The following is a 20,169-nucleotide window of genomic DNA, read 5'->3' as shown; positions in this document are numbered from 1 at the left end:
CGATTCACATTCCGCTGATCTGCTATACGATTCCTTCTGAATAACAGCGGCTATAGTCTCGTTCGAAAGCCGTTATTTTGGTCAGTGACTGGTTTTGCGTAACTTTACGAAAGAGGCGATTGGTCGAGTGGTATACCGAGCGCTCCGACGTCGCGACGCGCCGCGTCGCTCCGCCGAGCGTCCCGCGCACTGTGTAAAGATAGTTGCTCCTAAAATGGGTTCGGGTAACGCGATCCCATGCCGTACAAAAATAGGTTGGATCCATCCCCGCACGCCTCGCCCCGAGACCCTACTGCCCGAAAGAAAGAGAGAGCTATAGCGTAAGAGAGAGAGAGAGAGAGAGAGAGAGAGAGAGAGAAAGAGACAGATTTATCACAAAAATATGTTGTATTTATGTTGACATTTTTTACCGATTTTATCATTGTTTGATAAATCGACCTCCGATCGGCCTCCTTCTGGAGACGCTTTGTGAATGAAATGATTAGCCGCCTCCGGAACTCGTAGTTTTTTTGCCGAATTTCCAAAATTCACCATTTCCAATTTGAATGAACCCTGAATTATTCAATCTCTGCTTCATTCAACCGCAGCATTGCTGATGGTATGCGAAATTGACAATACGCCAACCTAATGCGGCGATAGTCGGATTTTAGGCTTGGTTATCAACGGCATGCATGTGGCCTCTTTCTTGTTGTAATTCTGGCTCAGGTTTAACGAGTTAATTGGTCACATGAGTTACGCGAACGCGCAAACAGCGCCAGTAAAAGTAACGCCAATAAACAAACCAACAGTATATTGTCACGCGTTGTATCAAACGTGGCTACCTTTAATTGTGAATATTTTGCCAAACGATGTATGAAAATTTAGTAAAGACGTAAAAAACCCTCCACTCAACTGTAGAAAAGTCATTTCGAAATTATTTCGTGTCTTAAGATAATGCTATTTTGAAAGTATGGCGTCAATTTCTGAAGCAGAAAACAAATACAGTCACGAATATTTTATTCGCGTTTTTTCATAACTGTTGATTTACCTATGGAGATACAGATTTGCTGTTTCAATTTACAGTACAAGGAGAAATTGTAATGCAGTCGACGCCCACCATACCAGCGTGAGTATACCATGAAAGCTTTTTTCATAGTTTTCAAAAGTCTTGACTACATGTCCGAAAATATTTCGGAGCGTCTGTTCATTGGATAATAGATACATTGGGATTGCAGGTTCACGGGAAGGCCAGGTGATCCATCACCGCCAGTGTTCGAGCAGATCTTTAAGAACGCACGATTCGCACAAGGTGGCAATGCCACCTTCGAGGGTCGTGTCCGTGGCAACCCAAAGCCCTCGGTATCTTGGACCCACAAGGGTGTACCCCTTTTCGAGTCACAGAAAATCCACATGTCCTACGACGACAGGACTGGTATCGTGATTCTCCAGATAAATCAAATCGGACCTGGTAACGAGGGCGAATACACCTGCAGTGCGAAGAACCAATATGGTAATTGTTTTGTCAAGTTTCGTTAGAATGTTTCAAATCGACCCAGCTTTGTATTCTTACACTCATAATTTGATCTTAGGCGAAGCCATCTGCTCCGTGTACATCCAGCCGGAAGGATTTGGACCTCCGCCACAGCAGCAGGTGGGCGGTTACCAAAAGGAGTTCGCTCAGACCTTCAAGACAAGTGAACAAAGAACTGGAGGTCAAAACATTCAGCAACATAGCTATCAACAGTCGATCGAAAAACAGAGCTACACCAATGGAACAATTATTGAAGATTTCAAAGTATGTCAGGTTTGACATCGCTTGATCTATTCGATGGATTGTTGCGGCAGAGTAATATATAATTCTGTTCTCCGTCAGGTTGACACCTTCGAGTATAGACTGCTACGAGAAACGGAGTATCGCGAATCCATAACTCGTCGATACGTCGGTGAGTCTGACGCCCAGATTTCGACCACCATCGATAGATCTTTGGGACCGGTTGCACCACCCCAAATCAATCAAAAGCCCAGAAACTCGAAGCTCGTCGAGGGCTCTGATGCCGTCTTTACCACTAAAATCTCCGCGAATCCAAAACCAAGAGTAAGTCGATGGCATTGTAGAAGGAATTCTGAAAATGTAACTCAATTTTACCCCAGAAATCAGGAAACGTCATGTTCGGATGAAAGTTTGATTTCGTTTTTAACCATGAAATATTGTTTCCCTGCAGTTGACCTGGTTCAAAAACGGGCAAAGGATTCGCGAGTCACAGCACGTGGAAATTACCCATTCGAATCAACAGGCTTCTCTGAAGATTCGAGGAGCGCGCTCAGATGATGGTGGTCACTATACTGTGCTGGCTGAAAATCCCCAGGGATGTACAGTGAGCTCGGCGTATCTCGCTATTGAGTCAAACGATCAAGTCGACCAAGCCTACACTCAGAACCAGCAGAAAGACACACTGAAAAGTACTCACGTCGAAAGCTCCGAGACTACAGAGGCTGGAAAAGTCCTGCCACCAAATTTTGTTCGCACATGTGCCGATCGCGACGTTACCGAGGGAAAAATGACACGGTAAGTTTTTATCTAGCCCCTGATGTTCAAGGTAACTCCTTTATTACTCCAGTTTAACTCATCACTTGTTACCCAGGTTTGATTGTCGCGTAACCGGCCGCCCATACCCAGAAGTAAGCTGGTACATAAACGGCTTCCAAGTAGCAAACGACGCGACTCACAAGATTCTCGTAAACGAATCCGGTAACAACTCGCTGATGATAACGAACGTGAGCCGAGCAGACACGGGCATCGTGACATGCGTAGCAAGAAACAAGGCCGGCGAAACTTCGTTCCAATGCAACTTGAACGTGATCGAAAAAGAACAAGTCATAGCCCCAAAATTCGTAGAGCGCTTCACAACAATGAACGTCAAGGAAGGAGAGCCCGTCGTTTTCAGCGCTAGAGCAGTTGGCACTCCGATACCACGAATTACTTGGCAGAAGGTAAGACACTCGGTAAAATGCTTCGGAAACGAAAACTCGGCTTCATCTTCCTTTCATTGATCTGACCATCTGCACAGGATGGTGTGCCGATTGCGCCCGGCCCCGAAGTGCGCATATCAACGGACGGCAGTGGAGCCTCGACGTTGGATATTCCTTTCGCGAGAGCATCGGATGCTGCGTGGTACCAGTGTACCGCGCAAAACGTGGCCGGTTCCACTGCCACCCGAGCCCGTCTTTTCGTCGAAACACCAAAAGGAGCCGTCCCCGAACCAAGACGCCTGAACTTACCACGACCGACGAAAGTCATCGAACCAGAGTAAGTTTTACTTAATTTCCGGTCGGCGATCATCTCTGCAAAAAATTCAAGGACAGAGCTATACGACCCATTCAACAACACTTGACTATCTTTCATCTAACATGCTTATCTTTGTTATTACTGCAGACCTGCACCTGGCCCTGAAGTAATCTATTTGAGGCACGTGGAGCGTGCGAAGCCACATTTGCCGAGCCAGGAGGAGGACAGAATTTATCCACCTCCACAGTTTATCATCCCGCTCCGTGACGCCCACCAGATCGAGGGTGGGCGGCAGCACTTCGAGGCCAGGATCGAACCGGTGGGCGACCCCACAATGAGGGTCGAATGGTACGTCAACGGAAGAGCTTTGGACGCCAGTAAGTACTTACTACCAGGTATAATTAGTAGTCAGCAGTCATTAGTTGTCAAGGAATCAGTACACTCATTTTATTTTCTCTTACAGGCTCTCGAGCAAACTCAATCTTTAGATTTGGCTTCATCGCCCTGGATCTTATCAGCATTGTATTGAACGATGCCGGTGAATACTTATGCCGTGTAATCAGTTCGACAGGCGTTGCCGAGTCCCGCGCGACCCTCAATGTCACCGGTTAGTATTATCGATATTGAAAGTGCCGCCGAAAAACCAGTCACTTTTCCTCTTTGGTTGATTATTTTAATGAAATATTTCTAGCTCGTGCAACGATTGAACAGACCAGTCAACATCCGGATAGCCTACAATACATTCAACAGCTAGAAGACTACAGCAGATATCAAAGACAGGAGAGCTTTGAGGAAACCTCTTCACAGCGGCCGGTATTCATCCGCCCACTCCACGAACTTGGCGAACTTCAGGAGGGCCGCAATGCCCACTTTGAAGCTCAGCTGACACCTGTTAGCGATCCAACCATGAAAGTGGAGTGGTACAAGGATGGAAAACCGATCACAGCCAGTATGTATCCTCCTTTGGGGTACTGTTCATCTTATTTTGCGCTGTATGATTGAATCTTTGATGAATTATCAAATTCACCGATCTTCCAGGCTCAAGAATCACAACCATCTTCAACTTCGGTTACGTCTCACTTAATATTATGCACCTACGAGTTGAAGATGCCGGTTCTTACACAGTCAGAGCTGTGAACCGCTTGGGAGAGGCTATGAGCACAGCATCTCTTCATGTCTTTGGTAAGTTAAGTGTTTTTCACTTAATTGACTATATAGAATCATAGGATGCTTGATTGATGAATTCGTTTCCGATTCAGCACGCACTAGCGTTACTTCTGACCTCGGCATTCCCGAGCAGCAGAAGTACATCGAGGCTGCCGAAGAACTGGAGGCATACCAGCAAGCGATGCAACAGAAATACACTCAGGAGCAACCTGAACGCATTACCCCACCGGAATTTAAGACGCCCATTAAGGACCAGAACAGTGTCCGGGAGGGCGGGTTCGCTCATTTCGAGGCCCGCCTCGAGCCAGTCGGCGACTCCACGCTACGCGTCGAATGGCTCAAGGACGGACGTCCAGTAGAAGCTAGTAAGTCAACGAATCGATGAGCACTCCGTTACGAATCGAGAAACATTATCATTCACTGGTGTCCTTTTTCCCAGGTTCACGAATCACAACCTTCTTCAACTTCGGTTACGTAGCACTGACCATCAAGTATGTAACAATCCACGATGTTGGCGTCTACACCTGCCGGGCATACAACGCAGCAGGTGAAGCACGAACTACTGCGCAGCTGAGCGTTATCAGCAAGAACGACGTGATATACGACAGTCAGCACCCCGGCGGACTGCAAAAAATTCAATCACTCGAAGATTCGAGTCGCTATTCTCGTCAGGTGAGGCCCCAGAACGACGATGAAAAACAGCGTGTCCTTAAAGTTGACCAAAAAATAACCTGCAATTTTTAATTGTTATACCATTGTCACAGGTACAAGAAGAGACCCAGGTGAAACAAGCTCCTCGCTTCCTGGGACCACTGAAGGGAACTAACAAAATTGTCGAAGGCCAACGTGCCCACTTCGAAGCACGCGTTGAACCTCAGAGTGACCTCACAATGAAGATCGAGTGGTACCACAATGGCAAGGCCATCACCGCTGCCAACAGGATTCAGACCTATCACGATTTCGGATATGTTGCCATTGATATTCTTCAAGTACGTGCCGAAGATGCTGGCACTTATACCGTTGTAGCAAGGAACGCTCTTGGAGAGGCACAGTTATCAGCAACTATGATAGTAGAAAGTGAGTGTCACCGTCAATTCATTCTTATCAACTGTCTGTCATAATTACTAAGGCTGATTTGATAACAATCATTTATTATTATTTTCCAGCTCGTTCAAGCATCGACACGAGCAGCATGCATCACGGCACGTACGAAAAGACTCAGCGTCTCGAGGGATCAAAGTTCGTAGAGCCTCAGTACCACATTGAAGAAATCTCAAAGTCGAAGCCTATTTTTGTCCAGCCATTGTCTGACCCGAAACCCGTCAGCGAGGGTAAAAATATTCATTTAGAATGCCGTCTGGAACCTATGGGAGATCCTACAATGCGTGTTGAATGGTTCCAAAATGGACGTCCAGTAACCGTCGGCTCCAGATTCCGCACTTACTATGACTTTGGCTTTGTTGCTCTCGATATCGTGCACACGACGGCCTTAGACTCTGGCGAATACACGGTCAGAGCTACAAACCATCTGGGCACAGCTCATACCTCAGCGTGTGTTCGGGTAATCGGAAGATCGGATATTGTAACCGATTCCCAAAACGAGCAATCATTGGAGCAGATTCAGATGCTTGAAGATGCGTCAAGGTACCGCAGAACTCAGCAAGAGGATGTTACAGTCCTACAGGCACCGCAATTCAGCAGACCTCTACATAACATCGAAACTGTTGAACTAACAAATGTACACCTGGAGTGCCGCCTTCAGCCTGTTGGCGACTCGACCATGCGAGTTGAATGGTTCGTCAATGGACGTCCAGTGACCACTGGTCATCGCTTCAGGCCTTCATACGAGTTCGATTACGTTGCTCTCGATATTTTGGGCGTTTATCCCGAAGACTCTGGTGTTTACACCTGCCAAGCCCGAAATCAACTTGGAGAAGCTGTTACTTCCTGTTCCGTTCGTGTTCACGCGAAAAAGGACTTGATGCTTGAGACTCAGCATCCGGAAGGGTTGGAAAAGATCCAATACCTTGAAGACGCGTCTAGATACAAGAGGAACGAGCTTGTTGACGAAGTTGTTAACGTCAAACCCAGGTTTATCACGAAACCGAAAAACCAGGAGAATATGCGAGAGGGACAGCACGCTCACTTTGAATGCAAACTTGAACCGGTTACGGATTCCAATTTGAAAGTGGAGTGGTTTAAGAATGGTCGTCCAGTAACTATAGGTAAGATATTTGGTACTCTAAGTGCCATCCATGTATAACCAACAATAATTATTTTATTTAGACTGTTTAACCAAAATATTATGTTTCAAAATTCAAAGCCTATCCCGTCTTTCTATTACTATGATGGTATTGTTATTTCAGGACACCGATTCCGTCCCATTCACGACTTTGGCTACGTTGCCCTGGACGTAATTGACTTGATAGCCGAAGATTCTGGTACATACACCTGCCGTGCCGTGAATCTAGTTGGAAGTGACGAGGCAGTCTGCACTCTGGGCTGCCGGTCAACCGCACAAATCCTAACAGACACGCAGAACGAAGTCGGCCTCGAACAGATTAATTACCTCGAGGATAAGTCAAAGTACCAAAGACAAGAAGTGGTCGAAGAAACCACAACTCAGGCACCAATCTTCACTACGTCTCTGAAGAACGTTGAGATTAAAGAAGGCCAAAGGGCTCACTTCGAATGTCGCCTCATTCCAGTTTCTGACCCAACAATGAAAGTCGAGTGGTTCCACAACCACAAACCAGTCAAGGCTGGCTCCAGATTCATCGAAACTAATAACTTCGGATTTGTCGCACTAGACATCATGTACGCCTACCCGGAGGATTCCGGAAGTTACACTTGTCGGGCTCGCAACGCCATCGGTGAAGCCATCACCTCAGCGACCGCAATTGTGCACTGTGAGCAAAAGAGAATATTGATTGTAAGATTACCTTAACGTACTCTGTGAATTAACACGCAATTTTGCTCTTACAGCCAAGAAATCGATATACATGGAATCCCAGCACGAAGAAGCTCTTCAACGGCTTCAGCATCTTGAGGACTCTTCGCGTTACCAGCGCAAGAGTGTACAGGAGGAGACCGTTTCCCAGGCACCCGTTTTCACCATGCCTATCAAGGACCTTCGTGTTGCCGAAAATCAGGCAGCGCACTTTGAAGCACGGGTCATTCCGGTTGGTGACCCCAGACTTAAGGTCGAGTGGTTGCGAAATGGCGTACCGATTTCTGCCTGTGAGTAAATTAATATTATGGAATTCTTTTCTTTCTTCTCTATTCGCTCACAACTAGACGGTTCGAGTGGTACAGGTTATGAGTGTGAACATTTTTATAATTTTCAGCCAATCGAGTAACTACCATGCATGACTTTGGATACGTTGCGCTGAACCTGAAATACGTGAACCCTGAAGACTCTGGATCATATACTTGCCGTGCAGTAAATGATCTCGGCGAAGCAGTAACATCAGCTACAATGTTTGTTCAATGTAAGTACCGATAATATGTACCCTTGTATAAATCAAGAATCAGATTTCCGTTGCTTTCGAAGGCAAAAGATTTTCCTGTTCATAAAATATACATGTAATTCTATTTTGCTTGAGCAGCTAAGGCAGCCCTTCAGTTCGAATCACAACACGAAAGCGCTTTGACCAAAATTCAAGCTCTGGAGGATACCAGCAAGTACCAGCGTCGTGAAGAAGAAGAAATTCTTGTCAAGGATAAACCTTCCTTCACTGTGCAGCTCAATGGGCCCACAAACCTGGTTGAAGGCCAAAGTGCACACTACGAATGTCGCATTGAACCTTACCCCGACCCGAACATGAAGGTCGAGTGGTTCCACAACGGTAAGCCTTTGTCCACCGGGCATAGATACAGAACAGCTTGCGACTTTGGCTTCGCTGCTATGGATGTACTGAGCGTTTATGCCGAAGACTCTGGCACCTATACCTGCAGGGCCACTAACAAACTTGGCTCAGCCGAGAGCTCCATTAATCTTGACGTGAAATGTAAGTATTTTTTTGAGGGTGGTTCGATTGACCGTCATGTCTTTGCGGAAGAGGAACTTGAGCTAATTTTCATATTTGCCCCTTTTTCAGCTCGCGCTTCCATCATCAGTGATACTCAACATGAAGGAGCATTGCAAAAGATTCAGTACCTTGAAGATGATTCACGGTACAAGCGTGTCGCTCCCGAAGATACGGTAATTGCTGAAAGGCCGAAGTTCGGACGGCCCTTGAAGAACATCGAGCATCTTCCCGAGGGAAAAAACGCTCATTTGGAAGCTACATTGACACCAGTAAACGACCCTACGATGGTAGTCGAATGGTACAGGGATGGTCGACCGATTCCACAGGGCCACAAATTCAAGACTACCTACGACTTTGGATATGTCGCCTTGGACATCTTGTACGCTTACCCAGAAGACTCAGGCACCTACATGTGCAAGGCTAGGAATGCTGTTGGAGAAGCAGTGACGACCTGTGTGATATCCGTCGACTGTAAGTGAAATAATCATGTCTCCTGAACAGTTCCGTAAAATCAAGTCTCTGTCACTAAGTAAGAAAGCAAATACCACTCAACAGTTTCACAAGATAGCAAAAATTGCCGGAGTAAGCTCGACGTGTATATTTAAATTGACACCATGAACTTGATGCTTATCATTTGTCCAAGTTAATGAAAACATCAGTTCAAAATTCACGAATTTATTGTAATCCGTGTGAGTGAAACTTATGAAAAAATTTAAAAAAAAAAAAATAATCTTACCAACAGCCAAGCAAGGCCTTTTCCTTGATACTCTCGATGCTCAACGCTTGCAAAAGATTCGAGAATTGGAGACCGTTGAGGTAAAGCAAGTCGCGGAGAAGGAAATTGTACACCAGAAGCCCGTGTTCATAACGCCACTGAACAACCTGGATCACCTCAAGGAAGGTGAACATGCCCATCTTGAATGTCGCGTCGAGCCCATCAATGACCCAAATTTGAAGATAGAATGGTAAGCACAGAAAATCTTTTTCTGAGGGTCAAAATTGTTACTTGGCCAGAAGCTTGAAAGGATTTTTTTACAGGTTCATAAATGGCGTGGCAATCAAAACGGGCCACAGATTCCGTACAACTCACGACTTCGGCTATGTGGCTCTTGACATTTTATACACTTATTCTGAGGATTCTGGTACTTACATGTGCAAGGCCACCAATCTAGCGGGCGAGGCGGTCAATACTTGTACCATCAAGGTTGCCTGTGAGTATCATCATTGCTTATTAAATTTAAAAATCCCATTTATAACTACCGCTTGCATTGGCAGCCCAAAGTTGAGTACCTAGAATGTTATTTTGATGGCCAAATCGTAAACCTTGAAAATGTTAAACTTGATTCAAAGCTCAATGCTGAAGATCGACAGATCGTCAGGCCACCACAGTTTACAGTAATGATCACTGATCTTCATTTCTTCGGGGAATTTACGAATATTTTGATATTGTTTTCAGCTCGCCGCAGCATTTTATTTGATAGCCAGCATCCCGATGGGCTCGAAAAAATTCGAGAACTTGAATCTCAAGGCCACCCTGCTCGTTTGGAGGTTGAAGAGCCCGCAGTCAGTCCACCAAGGTTCATCTCTGAGCTTAGAGTAAGTACTTTTCTAATAAAGAGTTTCATGAATATTTAGCACTGTGCAATATTGATAGAACTTTACTGTTTACTACTGTATAAAATGAGACGAATTCGTTTTCTGACTTCATTTATATTGTCACTTTGATCTACAGGGAACCACTGAAGTATACGAAGGCCAAACAGCACACTTTGAGTGCCAGGTTGAACCTCTGCATGATCCCAATCTCCGTATCGAGTTCTTCCACAACGGAAAGCCTTTGCCATCTGCTGCACGGTTCCACATCACATTTGATTTCGGTTATGTGGCTCTGGATATCGGCCACTCAGTACCAGAAGATGCCGGCGAATACTCTGTTCGCGCAATTAACAATCTTGGACAATGCGTGTCGTCCATCAGCCTCAAGGTTATCCCTCGAGAAAACATTATCTTGGACTCCCAGCGCCCAGAAGGCATGGATAAAATCCGTGAATTAGAATCCCAGCAGCCCTGGAAGAGACCGGATGTTCCTGAACCCCAAACCAGGCAACGGCCCGTTTTTACTCAACCTCTGCAAAACATTGATGCTATACCCGAAGGACAAACAGCTCACTTCGAATGCAGACTAATTCCGGTAGGAGATCCAACTCTGAAAGTAGAGTGGTTCCGCAACGAGAAGCCGCTCGAAACTAGTGAGTTTTAACATCAACAGCGTCCCACGAAGATAAGAAAACTTTTTAATGTCCAATCATTTTATTTCGACTCATTTTTTTACAGGCTCCCGCATCACGAAAGTACACGACTTTGGATACGTGTCACTAGACATCTCGCATATTCGTGATGAAGATGCGGGTGTCTACATGTGTAGAGCATCCAACCCACTGGGTGAAGCTGTAACCACCGCTTCAATGAGAATCAAAAGTACGTATTCAAATTTTAAAAAGTGTTGTCTCTGATTGCGGATCAGTATCATAAATATCTGTTCATTTACCTCCATTTTCCACAGCTAAGGCAAACATTCAGCTTGAGACACAACATCCAGAGGCTCAGCAAAGAATTGCGCAGCTTGAAGCTGACAAGGGTCCAAGTCGCCCCGAAGAACCGGATAGAGTATTCGACAAGCCCATTTTCACACAGCTTCTGACTGGTCCTTCCGAACTTTGGGAAGGTCAAGTGGCTCACTACGAGTGCAGGGTTGTCCCAGTTGGAGATCCAAGCTTGAGATTCGAGTGGTTCGTGAACGGCGTTGAATTAAAAATGGGTACGAGAAATTTCAAATATTATCCTATGCTTAAAGTGATTCTACGCAATTGATGTTTGTTTTTAGTGTGAGCCTAACTGTCTATTTTATATTGCTTCGTTTCAGATGAATTCGGATATTTTGTTAATACACAACCACCAGGTACATAATCGTATAACGTACGTCGCAATGGTGGTGGGAATAGTATTGCATTTAACTTTTGACTCGCATTTGCACTTATACTGAGGGGTTCAGCAGGAATTGTTAAGCCATCCAAAGAGCTAGCACAGAAACCTAAGAACCCCTCGGTATTGCACACCCTATGTTTTACAGGGAATTGCTGTTCAATGTGTGGGACAAACAGTATTTCGTAGTTCTGTAGATGACAAATATGGTTCTTTTTATATTTGCTATTTGCCTTGGTTATTGTATGGTGGTCATAAGGTTTTCCAGTTATACGGATCGAATTTATCATCGTGAATTTATTCTAAATTCTCTTGTATTTTTTCAGGATCTCGCTTCCACGTTACTCATGACTTTGGTTTCGTGACGTTGGATATTCTGAAGGTAATATCCGAGGACTCAGGACTTTACACCTGCAAGGCGATCAACAAATCCGGTGAGGCAGTGTCCTCTATATCTCTGAAGGTCAAATCCCGTTCAAACATTGTGGGTGACTCACTGCAGCCCGAAGCTTGGCAAAAGATTCAATTGAAGGAAGCTGAGATGAACAAGGTTCCAGAAATGTTCATTGACACTACACCACAACAAGCGCCAGTTTTTACCACGCATTTAAAGAGCTACGACAAACTTACCGAGGGTCAGCATGTCTATTTGGAAGCTCAGGTCGAACCCAGAGCTGATCCAAACCTTCGCGTTGAATGGTTTAAAAACGGCGTACCTCTTCAGACCGGAACTCGTCTGCGTAGCACCTTTGATTTCGGTCTTGTCAGTCTCTCGATCAATGGAGTTCGCGACGATGACTCTGCGATATATACGTGCAAAGCAACGAATTTACTTGGTGAGGCTGTGTCCACCTGCACCTTGAAGGTCCATGACCGCCACTGGCTGCTTGGAGACACTCTTCATCCAGATGCACTGTCCAAGATCGATGCTCTTGAGCAACCGATAGTCTCTTCCACCGAGCAGCCAGAAGCTACGTATGAAGAACCCGTGTTTATCACGCACTTGAACAACGTGGAGTGCAAAGAAGGTGACAATGTTCATTTCGAGTGTAATGTGGAGCCCTCTAAAGATCCGACGATGAAAATCGAGTGGTTTGTCAATGGTAAGCCTCTTCCAACTGGTGCCAGATTCAAGTCAACGTATGATTTTGGCTACGTAGCACTTGACGTCAATCACGCCTATGAGGAAGACTCTGGCCTTTATACCGTCAAGGCTACAAACTCTAAAGGAACTGCACAAACCACTGGAACCCTTAAATGCACCAGCAAGCAAAATATCTTCTTGCAAACTCAACATCCTCAGGGTGAAGCTGGACTTGAGAAGGTTAAGGAGGCTGAAGATGCCTACCTCTCCAAATACCAAAGGCAAGATTCCGGGCCTGAACACGAATTCCCGAAACCGATTTGGATTGTTCCTCTTCAGCCCGAATTTAAGCTTGGAGAATCTGAACCACTACATCTTGAAGGGCAGGTAGAACCCAAAGAGGATCCTAATCTGAAGATCGAATGGTACTTCAACGGTAAAGTACTTGAACACGGTGCCCGCTTCAAGATGACAAGTGATTTTGGCTTTGTGACACTTGACCTCACTGACGTTTACGATCGAGATTCTGGAATTTACACCTGCAAGGCATACAATAAGGCTGGAGAAGCTTTCACTTCCACCACCATATATTGCTCGACAAAAGAAAACGTCATTGAGAGATCACAGCATCCTAAGGGTAAGGAGGGACTTGAAGCTATTCAGGACCTCGAGGAGTCGCTAAAGAAACCTGATGGCACTCCTATTGAAAGTGACGAAGGTCACCCGCCAGTTTTCACTTCGCAATTCGAAAATCTGACCAATTTGTCGGAAGGGGAAATAGCTCATTTTGAGGCATCTTTGACACCGGTTGGTGATCAAACCATGGTAGTTGAATGGTTCTACAACGGAAAACAATTGGAAGCTAGTCACAGGACAAGAACCGTTTACGCCTTTGGCATGGTTGTTCTTGAAGTACTAGGAACGAAGATCGAAGACTCTGGTACGTACACCTGCAGAGCTACGAACAAGTGGGGCAAGGCTGAAATCAGTGTCAATCTTGAATGTGTTGATAAATCGAAGGGCCAAAAGCCTAAGTTCACCACCCAGATCCAATCTCTTGAAGGACTCAAAGATGGGCAATCCGTGCACTTTGAATGCACCCTGATCCCAGTTGGCGACCCCAACATGAAGGTAGAATGGTTCCACAATGGACAACCGCTCAGACACTCCTCTCGATTCAAGATGGTGTCCGACTTTGGTTTCGTAGTCATGGACATTGCTGGCGTTATGTCCCACGACACTGGTGAGTACGTTTGCAAGGCCAGTAACAAATTCGGTGAAGATTACACGAAAGCCACGATAAAATGTTTCGGAAAGAGTGGCGTATACCTCGATTCGCTACAACCGGACTCTCTGGCTCGCATTCGTGAACTTGAGAGTTTGGGCGGTGAGCAGCCGGCTACTCCGACAACCCCGGTTACAGAGCCACCAAAATTCATCACACAAATTTCAAACATCACGAAACTTGTCGAAGGACAGTCCGCTCACTTCGAAGCTAGACTTACACCGGTAACTGATCCTGATCTCGTCGTCGAATGGTACTATAACGGCAAAAAACTTCCACATGGTCATCGCTACAGAACTTTCCATGATTTTGGTATCGTTATCCTGGATATTCTGTACTGTTACGAAGAAAACTCTGGCGAATACGAATGCAGAGCCGTTAACAAATACGGGCAAGATTCTACCAAGGCCACCTTGAGATGTCTGTCCAAGGCTAACCTCATCCTTGACTCACAATTACCTAAGGGAATGGAAGGTGGGCTGGAGAAAATCCAAACACTTGAAGATTCCTTGATACGCACCAAGGATGACAAGACTGTGGAAGAGCGTGGCAAGGCTCCGGTGTTTACCGTTCCACTGAGCAACGTTGACGGTCTTCGAGAAGGGGAAAGTGCACACTTTGAGGCACGAATCACACCTACTGACGATCCAAAACTAAAGGTAATTATTTTCAGTACTTCTGTATCCCGGATATTCATTTTCACTTACTTTCTACTGATTCTTGACTAAGTGAACCGCTTTCATCGTTTTCAGGTCGAATGGTTCTGGAACGGAAAACCCCTGCGTACGGGATCACGATTCCGCACGTTCTGCGATTTTGGTTTCGTAATTCTAGAGATATCACCTATCTACCCCGAAGATACCGGAGAGTACAGTTGCCGTGCAACTAACGACTATGGTGAAGCAGTGACAACTTGCACTTTGAAATGCACAGGCAAACGCAACATTATATTGGAGTCGCAGTTACCCAAGGGCATGGAAGGAACAATCGATAAAATCGCAGAACTCGAAGGCCTCGGAAACGAGCCGGGAATGCCGAGCCCTGACGATGACACTGGTAAACCACCAGAGTTTATCACAACGCCATCAGATTTGACATTGGGAGAGAACTCTCTGGCTCATTTCGAGTGCAGACTCCAGCCGGTGAACGATTCGAGCATGCGCGTCGAATGGTATCACAATGGAAAGGCACTTTTAGCGGGATCCAGAGTCAAGACCATTCACGACTTTGGATTTGTTATCCTTGAAGTTGCTAACTGCTACCAGCGTGACTCTGGCTTATACACCTGCAAAGCAACAAATCGTCATGGTGAAGCAACCGTATCGTGCAAACTCCAAGTTCGAGGACGTCAAGGAATTATTCTGGAGCCTCAGCTGCCAACAAACTTCAAGAGCGGTACTGAAAGCATTCAAAAGCTAGAGGAATCTCTGCACAAAGAAGAAGAAATTTTATCAGAAGACGAAAAACCAAATCCACCGAGATTTACTGTCGAGTTGAAGGACATTCAAGTCGAAGAAGCTGCACCAAGCCACTTCGACTGCCGCGTAGAACCGGTTGGAGACTCTACCATGCGCATTGATTGGTTCCACAATGGCAGACCATTCGCCACAGGATCCCGCGTTCATATGATCAACGATTTTGGCTTCATATCTCTAGACTTATCCTACACTTATGCTAGAGATTCAGGTGAATACGTTTGCCGGGCTACTAATAAGTGGGGATCAGCAACGACCAAGGCATCCATAATCTGCAAGTGTAAGTGTTTCAACATTATATTACTTATCCTTTAATTGTATCACCTTCGCTTCGTGATAAACATATTTACACGTCTTGTTTTCTTAAAATAGCCAAGAAAACGATCGATTACGATTCGCAATTGCCATCCGGTATGAGCGCAGAGAAACTGAAAGAGTTGGAACGCGGACCTGTCAGCGTTGCTCCTGCAGCAGATGCGCCTCGTCAACCGCCAAAGTTCATTACGCAGATCCAGTCTGCAACGGTTGATGAATCGGAACCAGTCAGGTTTGAGTGTCGCGTTGAGCCGAGAGATGATCCAAATCTACGAATCGAGTGGTACAGGAATGGAAAACTCATTCCGGCTGGACACAGATATAGAACCACTTATGATATGGGTTTCGTATCCATGGATGTCTTGTACGTTTATCCTGAAGATTCCGGTGAATACGTCTGCAAGGCGATCAATGACTTGGGAGAAGACACAACCCGTGCCTCAGTTTCTTGCAAGAGTAAGTCTTACAATTTTTTCTTATCGGTTAGGGTTATACCTCTGTTAAGTTTTTCTCTTTTTATAAATAACTACTTTGTTTGTTTTTTTCATCGTAGAACTGCCAAGCATTATTCTTCAAAATCAAGTACCAAAGGGCATGAAAAAGTCTGAAGCCTTGATGCAAATGGAAGCGACAATCAAAAAGTACACCTCGGAGGTCCATTTGACCGAAGACGACCTTTATGACGCTGATAAGAAACAGCCACCACGCTTCGTTACTCAAATCCAGAATCAAACTGAGTTGATCGAAATGAATAGCACTAAATTTGAATGCCAGTTGGCACCGGTTGGCGACCCTAACATGAAGGTCGAATGGTTCTTCAACGGAAAAGCGCTACCCCATAAAAACAGGTTTACTCCGATATACGATTTCGGTTACGTTGCCATGAACTTCGGGTGGGTTTACCCGGAAGACAGTGGCGAATACTTATGCAGAGCAACCAATTTATACGGTATGGATGAAACAAGAGCTGTCATCAAAACCGCTGGAAAACCTGGCATCATATACGAGTCGCAACTCCCCAAGGGAATGAAGAGTATCGAGAAAATCAGAGAGATGGAAGCTGCTTGGCAAGTGTGAGTATCATTCAGAAGTCACACAAATTGACCTTGTACCACTTTATTTAAATTTACGCCACGTCAACTTACATCCATTTTTTGATATAGTGTTCCAGAGGAAGAAGGTGAAGATGAAAAGCCTCGAGCCCCACCAGCGTTCGTAAGTAAGCCGGAACCCGCCACAGTTGAGGAAAGTGACTGGGCCCGATTCTGTTGTCGCGTAACTGGTCATCCAAGACCTCGGGTAATGTGGTTGGTTAACGGAAACACTATCTTCAACGTGAGTGTTATTTCTTAAGCCTTGGAAATTGTTTTTGCACGAAGCAGAAGGTAATTGCCAACCGTGTAATGCGCAAATTTAAAATGCACCAACAGGGAACTCGTTACAAGCTGACATACGATGGAATGTATCATTTGGACATACCCAAGACAAGGCAATACGATCACGGTAAGGTTGAGGTGATCGCGCGCAACTCCGTTGGAGAAACACGAACCGAGACAACTCTGACTGTCAAACCACGTACCGACGATTACCGTGGAGTGCTGAAAAATTCACCACGACGTAAGTATTATGAGCTTATGATAAAGCTGAGAATTTTCACGTTCCAGCAACTTGCGCGTGATTCGGATGGGGAAGAAATATTTGCTAGATGAATAACCGCGACAAAGAAAGTTGTACAGAAATTATTTGCCGAGCCAAATGCTCTGTTGTCTGGAGAAACGATTTATGTATGTACCTTCCGAATCGCGTCAGTGTAGCTTACTACAGTTAGTAACAAAAGAAAATCAGTTTATACGCACACAAATGCAGCCACATACAACAAAGCACGTCCAAGACAAATATTCATGTATTTAGAGTCATCAACGCGATTAATCACGAATTCACGCAGGGTGAATAGCTTGAGTAACAAAACATGATATGTTTTTATCGCGACCAGGAAGATATTTCATTCAACATCACACATAAAGAAATGCCAGCACCCTGCATATATCAGTACGACACATTAATTCAATTTGAGCAAAAAAGATACTCAAACAGTTACACCTACTCTGATCATTTCCGATAATTCCGATTCCTCGTAACGAACAAGAAGCTCCCTTCCCGAATTCCCAATCACTTCTACTGCTTCTGCAAGTGGACGACCATCCGATAGAGTGCTTTGGAAAGCGACGAAAGAAACTTGCGAAAAGAAATTTTGGCTTACGGTGATTATATCTTCCACCAAAAATCTCTGTGGGATCGTAAGGTATGGCTATAAAATTGCTCGGTAATTTATTGTAGTTTTTTTGTTAATTACTGTTATTTCTGTCAAGTTTATATAAGTTTACTGTTTGTAGTTTTTGTCTTGCCATTATTTTTCTGTTCTGCTACGCTCCCCATATTTCGATACTATCCAACATATCCATCGCCTTGTCCAAAGCCTCGCCTCACCTTTCATTCGTTGCTGGATATATCGATAGTCGCATAATTCGACGACTTTCGCCACCTCGATTGCCAATTGTGTGAGTGTCCAAGAGCTTCAAAACTGTTTGAGCTCATTATAAATTGAGATAAGATGAAAAATTCAATTATAGGTATGTGGTAATCTGCAATCAAAAACATTCCCGACATTTTTAATATTTTGGAACCTTTCAAAAAAAGCTTCCTCAATCGGGGTAAATGTTTGTATAATTTTTATTCCGAATGAAATACCGTGTCGTACCACCCGTATATATTTTTGTCGTTTATATTGCATCGCGGAATGTTGCTGGGCATGCATTGATGAATTACTGAAGTCAAGTCTGCAGGATGTTTGACAAAGCCTATATCATTAGGCAGAGTGTGGCTAACATGTGTTTTTCCCAGCGTGGTACGATTTCGGGTTGAGCCAGTACCAGACTGACCGTCAAAATACAGAGCTGGAACGCGTCTTTGACGAGCGACACCAGACCGTGTCGCAGGGCGTAGACATCGCCACTGACCATTTGACTCAGAAGATTTACAAAGAGCCAGAAACCGAATGGCAAAAATCCGTCAAGACAAAGAAGAACGAAGATTACTACAACAAGTTGATGAACCTCGAGGAGGAGCAAGTCCTAAAAGAAACGAGACTAAGGGAAAGCAGCCATCAATTCGCCATTCCCGGAGAAAAATTGGTCGAGAACTCCGTGGCCAAGGGAATGGCCCAAAAGTACCAGGAAAACTTGTAAGTATTGACATTCATCGTGATCTGCATATTACATTAAAGCACGCATTTCTAGCACATAACACTTGCCTTTTGACCTTCAGGCAAGCCCAACCACAAGAACCGATGCAGCCACCACCCAAGCAGCTCAAAGGTCAGTTCGTCACCCAGGTTGATATAGACTCTCAGAGAGTCGACGGTAGACATCCACCTGAACCATCAGAGTCAACGGTTCACGGTCGCGAAGTTCACGTCGCAAAGCAGCGACAGACACAGAAGGAAGTCAAGGGTGATCTGGAGATAACAAGAAAGATAACTGCCACCGAAACAACGGAGGTGGAGCACAAGGCCAAGACGCAAGAGCGGATAGTGCAGGGCCAAGTCAAACCCGCCACGCCACCAGTTTTCACGAAAAAGATTCAACCGTGCAGGGCATTCGAGCAGGAACAGGCAAGGTTCGAAGTCGAATTCGACGGCGATCCACTCCCCACGATAAAATGGTACCGCGAAGATTTCCCCATCCAAAACTCATCCGACCTTCAGATATACACGTTCAGCACAAAGTCCGTTCTGATCGTACGACAAGTCTTCATGGAAGACTCTGGAGTCTTTTCAGTGATAGCTGAGAACCGTGGCGGTAAAGCCAAGTGTAGCGCAAACCTCGTCGTTGAGGAACGCAGGAGGCAACCTGGAAGAGGAGGAGTTATACCTCCCAGCTTTCTAACCACTATTCAGAATACGACCGTTCCCAGTGGTCAGCTGGCAAGATTCGATGCCAAGATATCAGGCACCAAACCGCTCGATGTTTACTGGCTGAAGGTGAGTCCGAATCTAGTGCCGAATAAGCTTTGTGATATTTTCGTGGTTGAAAAACTGACGAAAGCGTGAAAACATTACCTGTTCCAGAATGGAAAGAAAGTCACCGCAGACATTCGTTACAAGACTTTGGAGGAAGATAACGTGTATACTCTACTGATCCTGGAGACTGTTCCTGAAGATACTGCCAAGTACGAATGCGTCGCCATCAACAGGGCTGGCGAAGCTCGCTGCGATGCGGAGTGTACTATCCAGTCACCATCCTCGCCAACGAAAGTTTCAAAGCCCAGCACACCCGGAGCTGAAAAAGCACCTTTCGTTGCTGAACCGCTGAAGGACCAGACAATCAAGGAAGGAACGGCTGTTGCCTTCAAGTGCAGAATCTCCGGAAAACCCACGCCGACTGTCCAATGGAAGAAGGGCGATAAGGTGAATAAGAAATAGTCAAAACTATGTGATTGTTTCGTTTCTCTATTCATATGTTATTTTGCAGAATTGTTCGCTAATTCTGAAAAAAAATCTTCTTGAA

The 20,169-nt window shown here is 45.2% G+C and overlaps 1 protein-coding gene across 2 annotated transcripts in view; it reads left to right on the top strand.

The window, feature by feature from the left end:
• Nucleotides 1–20,169, top strand: part of LOC124175417 (titin) — a 29,659-nt gene that overhangs the window by 7,510 nt on the left and 1,980 nt on the right. For both annotated transcript variants that reach the window (XM_046555652.1, XM_046555651.1), the window contains 35 exons: nt 1,063–1,105; nt 1,215–1,489; nt 1,569–1,774; nt 1,853–2,074; nt 2,202–2,545; nt 2,622–2,970; nt 3,048–3,286; nt 3,413–3,642; nt 3,729–3,872; nt 3,957–4,214; nt 4,304–4,447; nt 4,525–4,797; nt 4,872–5,104; nt 5,197–5,509; nt 5,599–6,657; nt 6,799–7,341; nt 7,418–7,672; nt 7,780–7,923; nt 8,041–8,442; nt 8,533–8,934; nt 9,206–9,428; nt 9,502–9,674; nt 9,920–10,059; nt 10,196–10,712; nt 10,798–10,941; nt 11,027–11,281; nt 11,772–14,473; nt 14,567–15,569; nt 15,662–16,060; nt 16,158–16,677; nt 16,768–16,939; nt 17,035–17,221; nt 18,506–18,845; nt 18,929–19,643; nt 19,731–20,069. In XM_046555652.1, the coding sequence (XP_046411608.1) occupies nt 1,080–1,105; nt 1,215–1,489; nt 1,569–1,774; nt 1,853–2,074; nt 2,202–2,545; nt 2,622–2,970; nt 3,048–3,286; nt 3,413–3,642; nt 3,729–3,872; nt 3,957–4,214; nt 4,304–4,447; nt 4,525–4,797; nt 4,872–5,104; nt 5,197–5,509; nt 5,599–6,657; nt 6,799–7,341; nt 7,418–7,672; nt 7,780–7,923; nt 8,041–8,442; nt 8,533–8,934; nt 9,206–9,428; nt 9,502–9,674; nt 9,920–10,059; nt 10,196–10,712; nt 10,798–10,941; nt 11,027–11,281; nt 11,772–14,473; nt 14,567–15,569; nt 15,662–16,060; nt 16,158–16,677; nt 16,768–16,939; nt 17,035–17,221; nt 18,506–18,845; nt 18,929–19,643; nt 19,731–20,069 (13,890 nt within the window). In that variant the 5' untranslated portion in view covers nt 1,063–1,079. The remainder of the gene's footprint in view (nt 1–1,062; nt 1,106–1,214; nt 1,490–1,568; nt 1,775–1,852; nt 2,075–2,201; nt 2,546–2,621; nt 2,971–3,047; nt 3,287–3,412; nt 3,643–3,728; nt 3,873–3,956; nt 4,215–4,303; nt 4,448–4,524; nt 4,798–4,871; nt 5,105–5,196; nt 5,510–5,598; nt 6,658–6,798; nt 7,342–7,417; nt 7,673–7,779; nt 7,924–8,040; nt 8,443–8,532; nt 8,935–9,205; nt 9,429–9,501; nt 9,675–9,919; nt 10,060–10,195; nt 10,713–10,797; nt 10,942–11,026; nt 11,282–11,771; nt 14,474–14,566; nt 15,570–15,661; nt 16,061–16,157; nt 16,678–16,767; nt 16,940–17,034; nt 17,222–18,505; nt 18,846–18,928; nt 19,644–19,730; nt 20,070–20,169) is intronic.

Source organism: Neodiprion fabricii, chromosome 2 (genome assembly GCF_021155785.1).
Source record: "Neodiprion fabricii isolate iyNeoFabr1 chromosome 2, iyNeoFabr1.1, whole genome shotgun sequence".
NCBI lineage: Eukaryota > Metazoa > Arthropoda > Insecta > Hymenoptera > Diprionidae > Neodiprion > Neodiprion fabricii.
The sequence above is the reverse complement of the archived record's forward strand: the minus strand, read 5'-3'. Positions and strand labels throughout refer to the sequence as shown.